Raw genomic sequence first — 18,160 nt, forward strand, 5'->3', positions numbered from 1 at the left:
GAAGTATGATAGTAGGGATAGCTCACTAACAGTCCCAGATTTTTGCTTAGCAGAATACAATGGGCTTACAGAACACTTGTCATCTGTGGACTGGGGTAATGAAGAGAGCTATCAATATAAGAGTTTTCTGAACGCTATACATGCTGCCCAAAGAACATTTATCCCGTATAAAGAAATTAGATCGAATAGAAATGACCCAAAATGGATGAATAATAGGGTCAAATATCTTTTAGGGCAGAAGAAAGGCATTTATAGGCATATCAAAAGAGGTGAGGGACTTCTTATGAATCAGTATATGTATTGACATTAAGAGGGACGTTAAAAAGGGGATAAGAAAAGCTAAACTTTTTTTTTTTTCAACAAGTCAGCCATCTCCCACCGAGGCAGGGTGACCCAAAAAAGAAAGAAAATCCCCAAAAAGAAAACACTCATCATTCAACACTTTCACCTCACTCACACATAATCACTGTTTTTGCAGAGGTACTCAGAATACAACAGTTTAGAAGCATATACGTATAAAGGTACACAACATATCCCTCCAAACTGTCAATATCCCAAACCCCTCCTTTAAAGTGCAGGCATTGTACTTCCCATTTCCAGGACTCAAGTCCAGCTATATAAAAATAACCGGTTTCCCTGAATCCCTTCACTAAATATTACCCTGCTCACACTCCAACAGCTCGTCAGTTCCCAAATACCATTCGTCTCCATTCACTCGTATCTAACATGCTCATGCACACTTGCTGGAAGTCCAAGCCCCTCGCTTACAAAACTTCCTTTGCCCCCTCCCTCCAACCTTTTTGAGGACAACCTCTACCCCGCCTTCCTTCCCCTACAGATTTATACGTTCTCCATGTTATTCTACTTTGATCCATTCTCTCTAAATGACCAAACCACCTCAACAACCCCTCTTCAGCCCTCTGACTAATACTTTTATCAACTCCACACCTAATTTCCACGCTCCGAATTTTCTGCATAATATTCACACCACACATTGCCCTTAGACAGGACATCTCCACTGCCTCCAACCGCCTCCTCGCTGCAGCATTTACAACCCAAGCTTCACAACCATATAAGAGTGTTGGTACTACTATACTTTCATACATTCCCTTCTTTGCCTCCATAGATAATGTTTTTTGTCTTCAAATGTAACTCAATGCACCACTCACCTTTTTTCCTTCATCAATTCCATGATTAACCTCATCCTTCATAAATCCATCCGCTGACACGTCAACTCCCAAATATCTAAAACATTCACTTCTTCCATACTCCTCCTCCCCACTTTGATATCCAATTTTTCTTTATCTAAATCATTTGATACCCTCATCACCTTACTCTTTTCTGTGTTCACTTTCAACTTTCTACCTTTACACACACTCCCAAACTCGTCCACTAACCTTTGCAGTTTTTCTTTAGAATCTCCCATAAGCACAGTATCATCAGCAAAAAGTAACTGTGTCAATTCCCATTTTGTATTTGATTCCCCATAATTTAATCCCACCCCTCTCCTTAACACCCTAGCATTTACTTCTTTTACAACCCCATCTATAAATACATATGTTAAACAACCATGGTGACATTACACATCCCTAAGACCTACTTCTACCGGGAAATAGTCTCCCTCTCTTCTACACACCCTAACCTGAGCCTCACTGTCCTCATAAAAATCTAAACGGAACTATGAAATTAAAGTTGCTAGGGATTCAAAATCTAACCCTAAAAGTTTTTTCCAGGTGCATAGAATAAAAGTTAAGAGATAAGATAGGTCCCCTTAAAAATAACTATGGAGTTCTTACTGACAAAGAGAATGAAATGTGCTCTATTTTTAATAATTATTTTCTCTCAGTTTTTACTCAGGAAGACACTAATAATATCTCAGTAATTAGGTTTTTTAGTGGGCCTGAAGTAGATAAATTATGTAATATCACAGTCACTAGTGAAATGGTTATCAAAGAGATTGCCCATTGGAAGCAAAATAAATCACCTGGTGCTGATGAGTTTTTTTCAAGGGTTCTTAAGGAATGCAAAATGGGGCTCAGTGAACCTTTAACTAATATTTTTAATTCATCTCTTCAAACAGGTGTAGTGCCTGATATGTGGAAGATGGCTAATGTAATTCCTATTTTTAAAGCAGGGGACAAGTCGTTACCGTCAAATTACCGCCCAATAAGCCCAACCTCAATTGTAGGCAAATTACTAGTCAACTATAGCTGATAATATAAGAAGCCATCTCAAAAGGCATAATTTGATTAATGATACTAAACATGGATTCACCAGGGGCTGTTACTGCCTAACTAATTTATTAACCTTCTTCAGCAAAGCTTTTGAGGCCATTGCTCAGGATAAAGAATTCGATATTGTTTATTTAGATTTTAGTAAGGCCTTTGATAGAGTACCACATCAGAGACTGTTGAAGAAAGTGGCTGCTCATGGCATTGGGGGAAAAGTGTTGTCATGGATCGAGTCATGGCTCACTAATAGGAAGCAGAGAGTATGCATAAATGGGGTTAAATCTGAGTGGGGATCTGTAACAAGTGGCATTCCGCAGGGATCAGTTTTAGGCCCACTGTTGTTTATAATATATATAAATGACCATGACGAGGGAATTACTAGTGGCATAAGCAAATTTGCTGATGACACAAAGATAGGTAGGATAATCGATTCAGACGTTGATGTCTTGGAACTTCAGGAGGATTTAGACAAACTCAGTTCGTGGTCAGGAAAGTGGCAGATGCAGTTCAGTGTAGATAAATGTAAAGTTCTAAAGCTCGGAAATGTTCATAACCCTAGCACATACCAGCTTAATGATGTTGAACTTAGCCATATAGAATGTGAAAAGGATTTGCAGGTTATGGTAAACAGCAACCTTAAACCAAGACAGCGGTGCCTAAGCGTGCATAATAAGGCAACTAGATTGCTGTGATTTATATCAAGAAGTGTAAGCAACAGAAGTCCAGAGGTCATACTGCAGCTTTATACATCATTAGTAAGGCCTCATCTAGATTATGCAGCTCAGTTCTGGTCTCCATTTTACAGAATGGATATAAATTCATTAGAAAACATTCAGCGACGAATAACAAAATTAATTCATTGCATTAGAAATCTTCCGTATGAAGAGAGATTGAAGTCTCTTAAATTGTAAGATGAAGAATGAGGGGAGACATGATCGAAGTGTACAAGTGGAAGATGGGTATTAATAAAGGGGATATTAATAAGGTCTTGAGGATCTCTCTCCAAGAGAGAACCCGAAATAATGGATTCAAATTAGACAAGTTTAGATTTAGAAAGGACATAGGAAAGTATTGGTTTGGAAATAGGGTAGTTGATGAGTGGAACAGTCTACCTAGTAGGGTTATTGAGGCTAAGACCTTGAGTAGTTTCAAATTTAGGTTGGATAAATACATAAGTGAGAGGGGTTGGATTTGAGTGGGACTTGCACTCGAGTTAATAGAATTATCAAAGCTTGTTCCTTGGGTAAAATTGAAAATTGAGTTGGGCAAATATTGTTAAGTGGGATGGACTGTGAAGGACCTACCTAGTATGGGCTAACAGGCCTGCTGCAGTGCTCCTCCTTTCTTATGTTCTTAAGTTTTTCTTTTTCAGGCCACCATGCCTTGGTGGGAATCTGCCGATGTGTTAATAAAATAAAATAAAATAATGGCAGCAAGTTGTAAAAGGGTGTTAACTTCAATCTGCAGCTCTCATAGCTTGTTGGAATGGGAAGTCATGCACGCAGACAACTTGTATCTCATAGTATTATGTCGAGAACAAGATTTTTTGAGCCAATTGATATGGGGATTATTTGACTAATTTTGTTATAATCTAATATACCAATACTTTCAGTTACACTGGGGAGGAGTTTAAAATTATTTATCCACATCTCAGGTCTAAAGGCTTTATAAAGAGGGGCTGCAATCCAAGTGGAAGAACTTCTTGGATTATAATCAAAAGGAAGTGCTAAACGTACTAGGGTCAGAACTTCTTGGAATAACACAAGAGTTGACGAGACATATCAGAAACATTATGAAAGGTACAGTACTGTAGCTTGAATACGTAGCATTAGTAAACTGCATTGCATTATTACAATCAGGAGAGAGAAAGGAGTACTAAACCTGTAGGGGATGAAGAGCCCCTCTCACTGGCATTAAGGAAACTCATGAGGGTAAAATAAGGTAATAGTAACATTGACAGTAGCTTTACTGCTGGCCATTTTTTTTACAACAGTGCAGTAGCATTTTTGCAGTGGTAGTGGTAAATAACTGTTGATTAGTCATTTTTTGTATTATTACATTCATGGTAGGCTGTCAACCCTGAAGACTCATTCAGCATTGCATGCCATGGAAAGGAAGGGAAGTGAGTTGGTATTTGAAGGAAGGCCATTGGCAGAATGGATGGAGACCACATTGGTGTAGTAAGACAGTTGAGAAATAAACAAATTCTGCAGCTAAGGTGGGATAAAATTTTCCATAAAAGATCTATAATTGCATTATAGTTTACAAACATTACATAATACAGTACAGCACTACGATAAAGCTGCAGCAGTTTCATTGTCTCTAATGTTTGGATTTTTAGTAACAAGAAGTGGCCAGATGAGGATGAAGTGGGTGAAGGCATATTTAAAAAGTAAACTTCGTAAATGATATAGTATATGTGCTTGTATTCCCAACAGATATGAAGACAAAGCCACAAGTTGCAGAACAAGCTGGTACTGAGACATTGCACTGTATAGAGTTTTATCATGTCATGACTAGATAAATTTCTACTCCATCTCAATAAATGCTTGTTCTGCAACATGCATCTGTCTGTATAAACTGGGTGAGACCTATGAGACAACCTGTACACTAAGACAAAAATACACTGCAATGCATAAAATTACTAGTTTCTACCATTGTTTTTTTGGATTACTGTATATTGTCACAGTTATATACCCTGTACTGTATAACTATGTACATACTATACCATAATAGAAAATCTGGAGTTGAAGAACTAAACAGCACCTAGCTAGTAAGACCCAAGTGAAAATATTTTTTTATAAACATGAAACAAGGTAGGTACATACGCATATCAACGTTTTTCCTTTACCCCTTTATTGCCTCATTGGTTAAGGTTATCATTTGTACATTTTTATCAAAACAATCGTCAACGATATTCTGACATGCTATTAGCTGATAGTTTTGGATAAACATAAGATATATTTAAGTTTACCTGAAAGCATTTCACTTCTCCAAAAACACTATAATACAAATCGTACTTTTACAGTAATGTACTTCAATAGAAAATATACATATCTCACTTTATTACATAATGGAAGTCTGGTCATGATGCCTGTGGAGTAGGGAGACTGACCAAGATTCAAGTCATCTCTTATTATATTTGTGGGAAAGCGCTAAATCTTTATCATAGAGCACCACATACTTCATAAAACCACCAAGTGTGTACGTACTTTCAAAAAATCTGCTCTACAAAATGAAAAGCTTCCATTTAATGTGTTTTGCATTCCAAGAGCAAAATTTTGTACTTATAACTTGTTTATTGTAATTTGTAAAATCCTGCCTTTTCAGACCAGTCAAAGGTGCACAATAATTATTTATGTGAATGTTAGGATCAGTCTGCATGGATTCATCTGCAGTCCTTAAGAAAATTATTATATTCATGAGGTAGCACTAAACCTGTAGGGGTCTTAAAGTGCCTAAGGGATGGGTGGTAATCAGGTTTGATCCAAAGGAAGGGGAGAGTAACTATATTTGGAGCAAGAGCCCTTCACCAGTATCAAGGTACCCTTGTTAGTTATTAAGAAGAATATTACAGCAACATTACTTAGGTTTTTAGCTACTCATTATTATGTATTTTTTTAATAACTGGATTTCCAATAATTATCTACAGTAAAGTATGATTTTGTAATTACTACTAATTATATTAGAAAACAAATTCCAAAACCATACATGCCATATGACATAATGACCTAAGTACAGAATAGTGTATTTTATAAGCTGTTTATATGTTAGTCCTAAATTATGTGAAAAGGTAGATGCAATTAACGTTGAAAATATGTACGTAGAATTTTTCTTGGCAGTACTACAAAACAAAAAATTTAGTCAAGATTTATTTTAAAAAATTAACAAAATTAATAAATCAAATTACAGCATTTGCAATATTCTTCTGAGGGCAAGAACGGTCTAAGTTAGGAAGCAGTCTGGATTTTCTTGTACTACAAGGTGAAGGATGGCTTATTTGAGCTCCTGGAAAGAAAGGTCAAATACTCAAATAAATTTATAAGGGCAATGTAGAATAATAAATAGCATACTATCCTTAAAGCATTTGTATATGTACTAGCTAAAAATACACTAAGATAGTAATACAACAAGATTAAAAAACAAGTGGTATCTTAATATGCAATTTAGCCAATATGAGAGGGAATTAAAGTCAAGCACTTTTGTTAGCTCTCAGATGTATTGTCAAGAAACATCATTTCTTGAGAATGACTGACAGATCACAAAAGTGTCTGAAATTTAGTGCCCTTTCATAGTTAAATTTCATGAAGATGGTAATTCTAAAAAATAAATACCTTATAACACAATATTATAGGTAACTCTGCTGTAATATGACTGTTTTGCATAGGAAAAAGCTGCATGCAACTGGACAAATTATGAATAGTAAAATAGTTGTAGCAGCAAAATAAGTACAATAAAAAGCAATGACTATGGTAATGCACAACCGATATCATTAAAAATGCACTAAACCTGTATGGGTCATATAGTGCTGTAAATAGGGGTGTGCTGGGGGAGGGAAGGCCCAAAGTCAAGTTGGTGCAACATGTTTGTTTCCATCAAAAAAGTCAGAGAGTTTGCATTAAAGGTGGGACTTTCAACAGAGGTTGGAATACTGTAAATGTTGGAAGTGTACTGTATATGTCATCTGAGAAAGAACAGTCTATTAAGATACAGTCAACTGATAGTGCAACCTGGTATTTCTTACAGAGAGGTGCCAGGCATTTTTCCACGTGGTATCCTTGTGTAAGTCGTGTGTCCAAAAACCTAACTGTGGTTTGATTATTATTATAATCAAAAAGAAGCGCTAAGCCACAAGGGCTATACTGTGGTTTGAGTGAAAACAATTTGTTTGTGCTCTAACTCAGACCAATATTGTTTCAATATTGTTAAATAGTAGTGGAAAGCAATCAGAGAAAGGAGCACTCCTGATGGAGATTGTCACTTTGTGAATAGCTGACCAAGCGACTGTGTGTGTTCTTTGCCCTGAACGTTGGCATGTCTAAACTCAACAAAAAAATGACTACTGTGCTTGCTAGAAAAGTGATATGACTATTGCTGTATACAAAGGATGAAATAACAATGAATGACAAGGCAAACATGATTGCAATATGTATGATACTGATGAGTAGTGAATATAGCTCTGTGAAAATGATGGCCGATTCTAATAAATATTCTTAGATTATTCTTTATCTGGAATAACAGCTGAATACCCTACTCCATCTTGGGATTTAAAATCTCCTGTGTATATGTCTATAGCATGAGAATATGATAAAAGTGTTTCAAAAAAGTGCAGGTGTGTAGTAGAATGAGAACCTTGGGCAGAGAAAGGCAAAGGAGCACCTTGAGTAGTCAGAACCTCCCAAGGGAGGCAGAAGAAGAGTAATACAATAAAGGGAAAGTAAATTAAGACATGCTATTAGAATATGGAGGGTAAAGGGACATAAATGGGGCAAAGATTAAATGAATTAATCTTTCTAACACCTGTAAATGTTTTATATGTGGAAGGATTGTGAAAGTCATGAAGGCAGGCTAAATAGCAGAAACACGACATGTGATGGTTCTGCAAGAGGACATGTGCCTCTATGTGGGGGCTCCTGATTGCAGAAGATAAGAAAGCCCTGAATGTTTTTGGGAAGCCCTGAAAGCCCTAAACAAACATAAACCATGATGAATGTGATCAAGTTTAGAAAATAGCAGCAAAGGAAGCTTAGGAATACAGTTGGTGTCTGTAGTCCAGCCTAGATAAGATTAGGGCTGAATGCAGGCAAGAAAAGGTTATCTATCAGCTCCCCAGGAAAAATGAGCTAAAGTTTTAAGCAGGTTCAACAGACATGACAGGCAGTTTTTAGAAAGGTAGTAAGAGACTAACATGATTTTTGACAAAGAGGTCAAGAAATCTGTCATCTCATTCAGGGATAAGAGAAACATGTAGCTACAGAATGGAATGAGGGATAACAAAGTGTCAGGTGAAAATTATCCAGTTTGTCTTAGCAACAGAAAACTTAATTTAAAACCATTGGTGACATAGATAGCAATGCAGTCAATAGTGTCCTGGAGAGGTGGCTGTGAGTTGACATTCTGTGCTTGCAAAGGCAATAGTAAAACCTCTACACAGAGGAATGATCAGATACTTGAATATAGGCAAGTTCATTAACAAGAAGAAATAAGATAGTGATAAGAAAACAGCCTTGCAGTACACTTTCAACTTGCACAAAGCTAGGGGGAAAATGCAGTTACATATTTTCTCATAACACTGAAATGCCTCTGATAAGAAATCTTTAAGGAAAAGTGGTAGATTGCCTCTGAGGCAATATATTACAAGTAGTGTCATAAACTTCTAGATTGAAAAAGACCAATAACTGACTAGTTATCAGCAAATGCAGGTTAAGGGGTCAATGACAGAATGGCCCTTTCTAAAACCAAATTGATGAGGAAAGCACATTTTGGGGTTTAAGTACCAAGCATTTCAGCAACTTACAAATAGTGCTGGTAAGTTAATATTATTATTATAATCAAATTATTATTATTGTTATAATCAAAAAGAAGTGCTAAACCAATTATAATCAAAGAAAGTGCTAAATCAAAAAGGGTCATACACCACTGCAGGGTAGAAAATATTGCTGGGGCTATAAACAGCTAGGTGGAGTGGGAATCAGAGGTGAGGAGAAAAGGGGTAGAAGGGATGCTAAGAACTATGTGTCAAAGTTCATAAAGTAAATTATTATTATAATCAAGGGGGAAGCGCTAAACCCGGAGGATTATACAGCTCATAAAGTAAAGCAGTTGCTGACAAAAAGTCAAAAAGTAATTGTAAGTCAAAAGTAGGGCCATCTGCAAGAAGATAGGCAAGGTAGAAGTGGTAGGGTGGTGGCGGCAGCAGAGGTAAATCCTGCGAGCTCGCTGGTAAACCGGGCAATCTACAAGAAAGTGAAGAACCAAAAGAGAGACCCAACAAACCTCACAGGAAGAGGGTGTCGTTCCATTAGATACCCATGGGAAAGGCGAGTATGGCCAATGCAGAGACGGGAGAGCACAGTCTCCTGCTGGTATGAGAGACTGGTCTCCATGGGGAAGTGGAACAGAATTATTCTTCCTTAAGCCATGTGTGTTATAAGAGGTGACTAAAATGCTAGGAGCAAGGGGCTAGTAACCCCTTCTCCTGTATACATTACTGAAGTTAAGAGAAACTTTTTTTTTTCTTTTTGGGCTACCCTGCCTAGGTGACTGGTCTATAATAAGAAATATTTATTTATGGGGATCATTAAACTGTAGAGTCATACAGCGCCAAAGGGACTGGAATTATTATTATTATAATCAAAAAGAAGCACTAAGCCACAAGGGCTATACAGCGCAAAGGAACTGGAAGACATTCAGATTCATTCCATGGGGAAAGCAGAATGAGAACTGTTTTGGACTGAGGTATCTGGCTTTCAAAAAGGTAGCACTACCTCAGTTTTCCACTAGATATATAAAACCCCTTCAGACCAAATAAAATTGTAAAGGTGTAAAGTCACGAAAGCCAGCTGCTGTTGGCTGGCAACTTTACGAGGGTCCTTGGTTTAGTGCTTCTTTTTTATTATAATAATTTATGAGGGTCCACAATGTTTTCACCAGCAAGTGTATGAACAGAGACCGGGTCTTAAGAGTATTTGCCTGCTAACTTTCATAATTTTTCCAGACTGCACACATAGTGGACACATACTCATCAGCAAGTTCATTTAGCTACCCAAATTATTATTATCATCATCAAAAAGAAGCGCTAAGCCACAAGGGCTATACAGCATTAGCTACCCAAAGAACACAGTGTATGTGCTTTCACCTGTTTGTAAGTTAGGAACTTGTCTATAATTTGGATGTAATGGTAGTGGCTACATGTAGCACATTTCAAATGAACTGTGTGAGCACAGTCAGGAGACCACCAAAGGGTATTTTTTTCTAATCTTTACCCAAAGTCTGGAATTGCAAGTGTTGCTGCAGAGAGCAGAGGTAAGATTTGGAACAACTTAGCTGTAAAGAATCAATCAGGAGGAAAACCAAGAAAACAGGTATGGTGTGTATAAAGTGCTCAAACTACAACTGGAATTGATGGAGGTTTGGTGTAAAAATAGGAAGTAATGAGAAAAGGGAAATGATAGGTTGTAGACATCATTTACTACAGGCCAATCAAATCTGAGTGCTATGGATTAATATTATAATCAAAAGAAAGTGCTAAACCTACCAGGGTCAAACCGCACTGCAGGGTAGGAATTGATGCAGGATCTAAAGATAAATAAGGGTGGAGATGACAATAAAGGTAAAAGTTAGGAGGGGCTGTGAGGAGTGCTAAAGGAAGGATTATCAAAGTTTGTGTAATCAGTTGCTGTCAAAAAGTCAAAGAGGGAGTGTGTGTCAAAGGTGGGTCTGTCAGCAAGGAGGGAAAATAAAGTAAGGGCGTTAGAGCGGTGATGATGTAGGAAGAAAATTTTGCATGCTTGTTGACAGACAGGACAGTCCAATAGAATATGGAAAATTGAAACAGGAACTAGAGAGTTCTCACAAAGTGGAATAGGATCCTCTCCATAAGATACCCACGAGTTAGACAAGTGTGTCTTATGCAAAGACAAGATAGCGTTGTCTCCCAACCTCGGTATCGATGACTAGGAGGAGGCCAGAAACCCAAACTTGGTTTGATAGAATGTAATTTGTTAGAGTCATATCAGCCCAACGTTGTTGCCAATGGTTGCGAAGGTGGGTAGAGATTACAGCAAAACAGTCAGAGAATGGAATACCTCTATATGAAATTGGTAGGTAATGTACTGAAGATCATGCAGCAGTCTGCCTGCTCGGTGCCCTGAACATCAACATGACCAGGGACCCAACAGAAACCTATTTCTTTATTTTTGCTAGTAATGTGGCATAACCGAAGTTGTATACAAAGAAATAGGTGATGGGGTGAATCAAATTTTTAATAGCTTGCAAAGCACTAAAGGAGTCTGAGATGATTACAAATTTTGAAGTAGGCATAGATGCAATACGGATAATTGCAATGAGAATGGTATACAGTGGACCCCCGGTTAACGATATTTTTTCACTCCAGAAATATGTTCAGGTGCCAGTACTGACCGAATTTGTTCCCATAAGGAATATTGTGAAGTAGATTAGTCCATTTCAGACCCCCAAACATACACGTACAAACGCACTTACATAATTGGTCGCATTCGGAGGTGATCGTTATGCGGGGGTCCACTGTATAATTCAACTGTAAAAATGAGTGCTATGGAACAAGAGCAGATAGAGATATCTAGGTAGGAGAGAGAGAATGGATGCAGGAATCTGGATGTTTAAGAACACCAGTGTTTAAGGTATGCATATGTAGAGGGTTGAGAAAAGAGTGCTAGAGTAAATGATGAGTTAAAAATCACCCAATAAAAGGAGTGGTGTAAATAAGAATTTAGAGATTTCACATTCAAGACACTAAGAGGCACATACCACTTGTCTGAACAAACATGGGCTGCAGTAGCAGAATATGAATGGAAATTTGAGAATATCAGTGCACATGAAAAGTGTACTATCACATCATGTCTCATTAGGAAAAGGGGTGATCGCAAAAGTACATAGTAAGAGACAGGAATTCCAACTGCTATGTGGTTTTTGTAGTTAGGTAGCGTAATGCATGAAGTGAATAGGCAAACAGAGCAGAGAGGTAAGAAACATTGACAGCTGTCAAGATAGGAAGAGATTGTGAGAGGTTAGTTGACTCCTGAAATGGGAGAGGTCTGTGTAGGGTAACAAAAGGAATAGTGGCAGTATGTTGGGGTGAATCCTCCCGAGGGAAGAACCTTGATGCTGGCGAGAGGTTCTGTATAACCCTACATGTTGAGCACTTCCCCATGAATAAAATAAAATTAAATGTAAGGGTGAATATATTTCTGCAAATGTCACAGATGTGTCAATCGACAAGGTAAAGTGCAAGGAAAAGGCAAGTACATACAGTACTAAGATAGAATAACAGGTTGATATAGGGTTTTGGAAACTTTTTTTTTTTTTTTTAAATTTTTTGAGGTTGTTGTAAAAATTTGTAAGGAACAGCAAAAAAAAAAAAAAAAAAAAAAAAAAAAGACCAGGTAGAGATATACGGAAGATGGCAAAGGGTTAAAAAAAAAGATGTGTTGAGCAGATCTGGAGTATAATACCAGTGGTAATTTCCTTTAGAGACAATACTGGATCACCTCCATATTTTGTGTTGCTTTTTTCAGAAGAAAGTGGGGCACTAACAGGAGTGTGCAGCCTATGTTTTACTGCAGTAAAGAAAAGTAAGAGATTGGTCATAAAATGGATTATGATCAGCTTCTCCACAGACTAGATATTCTGCCAGTCACCTGCAATATTTTGCCTGGGTAACTTAAGTGTTGGGGGTGTTGGCTGGAGCTCCCTTACTTCTAAGCACTGTCTCACAACGAAGACCTAAGATGTGAGGTCCTGTTATCGAAGGTTGGTTTGGCTACAATTGCTCTGATAGTCTAATCTGTTGGCTGGACGGACGTTTCAACTTTGTAGCCCAAGTTGCTTGTAAATGTCTAGACTGCATTGGGTAAATTATTCTTGTATTATAGTGTGGGACAAGGACAGTTCTACAGCTGATATTAAGGATGACAATACACACCTCACTCCATAGGATATGGAAGGATAAGTTTTGGTCAATGGAGGTCATGAGTTCCTTGCTAATATGATGGCTGAAAGATAATCCTTTGGGTTTATTGGCTGGAGGAAGAAAATTTTGTATAGTTTTTCTAAATACCGTACTTCCTGTAGGGAAAGAGGTTTCCAGTGGACATGTTGCTTAGAATGTGAGCAAGAAGGTATGTGAGATACACTATCAGCAGTAATGTCTATTATACACTGAGGTCTTTCAAGCTATGAGTCCATCTGTCCTCATGTGAATAATCCAACAATCATCACTGCATTGTAGAATCTGTGTTCATGGACATGGTGAGGGGTCAGAAGTACCAGAGTGTAGGCAGAATGTTGGCATCAGGTTCAGACAACAAATGGTTGCCCAAAAGCAATTCTGGGTTCTTATGAAGGGTCCTAAGGCTGTGCTGGGGTTAATAAAGGGTGTTGCAGTCACTTGGGATATAGAAGATGTAGCCATTATCTCGTTGATCCTGTGGTAAAAACTGAAGGGGTAGGGGTAAGCTCTGAGAATGAAAACCACATATCCACCTTGAACCTTGGTCACCTCTACTGTGACAGTTAGTGCTGTTGTTTCCTGGAAACCACCTCTTACCCTCCCTGGTGCACAACAAAGGCAGTAGGTGAGCCAGAATGCCAATTCATGCACCTTCAGTCACTAACCCTGGATCCACAGACCTCCAGTAGTACTTCTGCCATCAGAAGCCCTGCCAGATGGCAGGGCTTCTCATCAGAAGGTCACCTGACACCCTGAGATAGTCCAATTTCTATCAGGTGGAGTGACCACCTCAGTGCTACCAAGAGAAGTCACAAAAGACCAGGGCTGATTGTAATTCCTTTTTTTTTTTTCCCTCTATCTAGGAGCTGGACTTCACAAAAGGAAAAAATCTCATCACTAATAATGCCAAAAAGGAGACAGAGGGGTTGTTAGTAATTAGATTCAATCCAAGGAAGGAAAGAATCCATTTTTTTGGACCAAGAGTTCCTTCACTATGGCCAGGGAGGATTTTCCTTGAAGGGTTGCATCTGATTACCAATATGTTTGTAAAACAGCCAGACGTGACTAGACACAAGAGACATAAAACCTAAAAACAGAACTTGCAACTAAGCGAGACAAAATAAGTGATAAAGCGTCAAAAGTATTGCTACCATTGCCTGCACTTCGTAATGAAAATAAAGTGCAAATGAGAATAAGACAAACATAAAATAAATGTATTATGTACAGTATTATTAAAATTGTATGATCTTTAATTTTCCAATGAATATTGCACCTATTTGTATATTCTTTTGACCTATAAAATATAATTTTTAAACAGCCAACAAATTATACTACAGTATCTTCAGATAAACATTCTATGTGGCAGAGGAAAAATAAAAATATCGTATACAGTATATAGAAAACACAGTACTTCAGAAATTTAAACTATGGTTTCAAATTAAAATTTTGTGTAACTTTATACTGTTTTGAGTTTCTCTGCTAAATATAAATTTGCCTAATTATGCCATAGCCTTGACAAACAAAATATTCATATTTTATTTAGTAAAAGACACACCGTAATATGTGAACACAGAGACTACAACTTTATAATTACTTGGACAGTTTTTATATAGAAACCATATGTATGGTGTCAAGTACCACTGGAAATTCCAGGTTTAATTATATCCTGCTGTAAACAGTAAGACATAATTCTTATGCATTATTTCATCATATTTATTATTAAAAAGTCAAAATAGCTTTAAAATAAAAATGACAATGTTGTGGTAAGTTAAATGGCTGGAAATTACTCATAAGAAATTTTGTACCTCATACAACTACAGTATACAGCCACAAAACATTAAATGAAATAACAATTAGAATTTTTAATCAAAACCACTTTCACTAGAATCAATCACATTTAACTGCAACATTGAGCACTGACTGATCCTTCAAACCTATAGAGTATTTGTATTATTAACCTGATTCTGAAACAGGACGTCTATCCTATTGATCAGGTTTGCCCAGACCGAGAGGTCTGGCTTTACGCCCTAGTTTGAGAAACGCCATACCGTGAGTTCTTAAGTGACTATACAGTTCGACTGGATTTACAAACTCCTCCTTGCAAACTACACATTGATTGTCAAATATATCATCATCTTCCTCCAAGCTTTTACCTAATAATGCTCTCTCTATTTTCCTTTTGCTTACCTCTTTTGCCCTTCTTTGTCTTGGTGTAACCTTCACCAGCTTTTTCTTTATCACTTTTTCTACTTTTTTCTTTGTTATGGCCTTTGCTTCTTTCTTTCTAATTATACCTTCAACTTTTATCTTTGTTCTTACTTCCAACTGCTTTTTAACTGCTTCTTTTTCAATTTTCTTTTTTGTCGTTATTCTCACCGTCTTTCTTTTGGTATTAATATCGTTCACATATTTTATAGTTGGTGGCTCTTTTTCTATTTGAATAACTTTCTCTTCTTTCATCTCATTAGTAGTTATTTCATTTTCTTTTTCTTTTATATTTTTTGGTTCTTTAACTAAAGTTTTTGTTCTTTGTAAATCACTAACAATGTTGTCATTGTCTTCATTTTCATCAGCACTAGATACATGAAGTTTCACTTTGTGAGCGAAAAACATGTGACGAGTAAGAGACGGCTCTACAACAAATGAAGCACCACATTCATGACAAACAAATCCATCAGATTCACCATCTTCCCCAAGTTCTTTATGCTTTAAGATGTGATTGTCGAACTTCTCTTTTGAATTGGTGCCAAAATTACAAATATTACACCTATGAGCTTTCTTTTTTTTCCTTTTTTTCACTTCTTTCTTCACATCACTCTCAGGGTCAATTTGTAAATCATCACTTAAGATCTTTCTTCTCTTTGACCTGGACTGCTCATCTAGAATGGAATCGGGAAACCTTTTAATCAACACTTTTGTTTTGTCTTTTAATCTTACATCCGATCTCTTTGCTGACACCTTTTTAAGAACCAGAGAAGAAACAGGCTTGTTGGGCGAACTTTTAACTGGTGATTCTTGTGAAGATACGTTGTTTGACTGCTTATTTAGTGATTCGTTTGTGGAAGAAGACTTGCCTGGTGAGCCTTTTGTTTTCTCCTTCTGAGCTTTGAAAAGCATGTTCTCTGAATCCGATTTACTTGCTGAGGAAATCCCTGGATTCTCTTTGCTACCAAGGGGTTTAGTGGGTATAAACTGTGACGTTGGCATAGTCCCTTGGCCACGTGTTCTGATCATGACCTTCTCATCCACTTGCTCTCGATCAAGTCCATGAACTGTCCGAAAGTGGTTCATGAGTGTTTCTTTCTTTACATGATCATAAGCTCTACAAATCCAACAGATGTACCGTCGTTTAGCATACTGGCATATCTTATGAACTATGTCTGTGTGACGCTGAAGCTGGTAAGTAAAGTTGAAATGCATATCACACTCAGCACAGTGTAAATTTCCAAAGCCATGTTCTTCTTTGAGGTGACTAAGTGCTGAGTCTGCATCTTGCATTACAAAGCTGCACATAGGGCAAGAATTTGGGTATGCCAAAGCAGCTGCATGTTCCTCTAAGTGATGCAAGAGGGCCATACTAGAAGGTAAAGTACGCCCATCACACAAACTGCACACCAACAACCCTTCCTCCAAGTGACAAACCAGATGGCGGCCAAACATTTCGGGCGTAAGAGCTTTAGTACACACTTGGCACTGCCGGCATCCAGCAGATGGAGTAGGCGTTGCTGTTCCAAGTGTACAACGTCCCAAATGAACACTTAAACCTCTTTCGCCGTGGAAACGACGACCACAACGGTCACACTCAAATTCTGAAGTGTCAAATGGAACATGAAGTGGATCATGCTCTTCATTTAGATGTGCTAAAGCTGTTGCCACGTCTGGTAATGAGGTACAACAAAATGCACAAATAGCTGGGTAAAAAAACTGCTCGTGCACATGTAGCTCAAAGTGCTGCTCCAAGTCACTAGAATTGTTGAACTGAGTGCCATTACAATATATACACAAGACAGCACCATCTTGTATATGACCAAGACAATGGCGTGCAAAGTCTTCACCAACAGCAGCCATACCACAAACCTGACAATGCCGCTCTGCAGACTCTCCTTCACATGTTCGTTTATGCCGTCTAAAGTCTTTATTGTCTGCATATTTATATCCACAACGGTAACAAACTTTTGGTCGTAACTTATCCAATTGATCCATGTCTTTCTTGGCTGGACTTTCTTTCCCTGAAGTATCCTTAGGATCGACTTCCTTTGGAGAACTTTTGTTTAAAACTTTATTTTTAATTTGTTTCTCAATTTTTCCAGTTTTTACGCTGTCTTGAAGAGTTAAGTCCGGAAACAGAGTTTTGTCAATGACACTACTAACAGTAGGAACATCCCTTATTCGTGCCTCATGCAATTCTTCAGCACTTAAAGCTACTGGCAATGTTACAAATGCATTCCTAGGCTCCTGTCCATTAAAATATTGATGTTGATAGCCTAAGACTTCATGATGTAAAGTGCAAGTTTTTGTGCGGTAGTGGTTGTCTCGACGATGCTCACGATCATGATGTGCTCTTAGCTCATCTTTAGAGCGAAAAGCATTTGTACAAAATTTAGATTTATAAACATAGTGAACTCGAGTTATTATGGTAGGATGAGCATCAGCTAAGTGAGCTCTGATCTTTGCATTTGTATCACGCTCTTCTTGTGCATGTAGTTGAACTGCAAGTGAGCAAAGAGGACACGTTAAAAGACAGCGGAATGTAGCCAAAACTTGTTGCCCTGGTGACGTGCATTTGTGAAACACTAAGCTCTCGAACGTGTTGCGACACACAACACATTCATAGGACTTAGCACAATGTTCGGCAATCCAGTGTGTCAAGAAATCATCTTGTGACTTAAAGAAACACACCTGACATTCTGTACATACAATGCCTGAGCGGCGAAACTGGTGCCCGCATGTATTAAGATGGTGTACAAATTCTCTTGGTCCATCACATCTGCTACCACACTCTGGGCACACAGACATATTGGAAGTATTAGCTGGTGGGTGTGTAAGGATATGAGCTTTAGCTGCACACACACTTGGCAAAACCAGCTGGCATTTCTTACACTCAACACGTTGGTCCGAGTATGGTTGATCTGTTCGCATATGGGCCATCAGTTCACGCACACTATGAAACATTCTCTCACAGAGATAACACCTTACAGTTCGTTTTCTTGTTGAAAGCCTG

The 18,160-nt window shown here is 37.9% G+C and overlaps 1 protein-coding gene across 6 annotated transcripts in view; it reads right to left on the reverse strand.

The window, feature by feature from the left end:
• Window positions 1–5,066: 5,066 nt before the first annotated feature.
• The window catches only part of LOC128699777 (uncharacterized), an 86,808-nt gene continuing 73,714 nt past the window's right edge, over window positions 5,067–18,160 (reverse strand). For 5 of the 6 annotated variants that reach the window (XM_070102284.1, XM_070102286.1, XM_070102288.1 and 2 more), the window contains exon 8: window positions 5,067–18,157. In XM_070102284.1, coding sequence (XP_069958385.1) covers window positions 14,923–18,157 — 3,235 coding nt within the window. In that variant the 3' untranslated portion in view covers window positions 5,067–14,922. The remainder of the gene's footprint in view (window positions 18,158–18,160) is intronic. The other variant, XM_070102290.1, reaches the window with a different exon arrangement.

The sequence above is a fragment of the Cherax quadricarinatus genome, chromosome 81 (genome assembly GCF_038502225.1).
Source record: "Cherax quadricarinatus isolate ZL_2023a chromosome 81, ASM3850222v1, whole genome shotgun sequence".
Classification (NCBI taxonomy): domain Eukaryota; kingdom Metazoa; phylum Arthropoda; class Malacostraca; order Decapoda; family Parastacidae; genus Cherax; species Cherax quadricarinatus.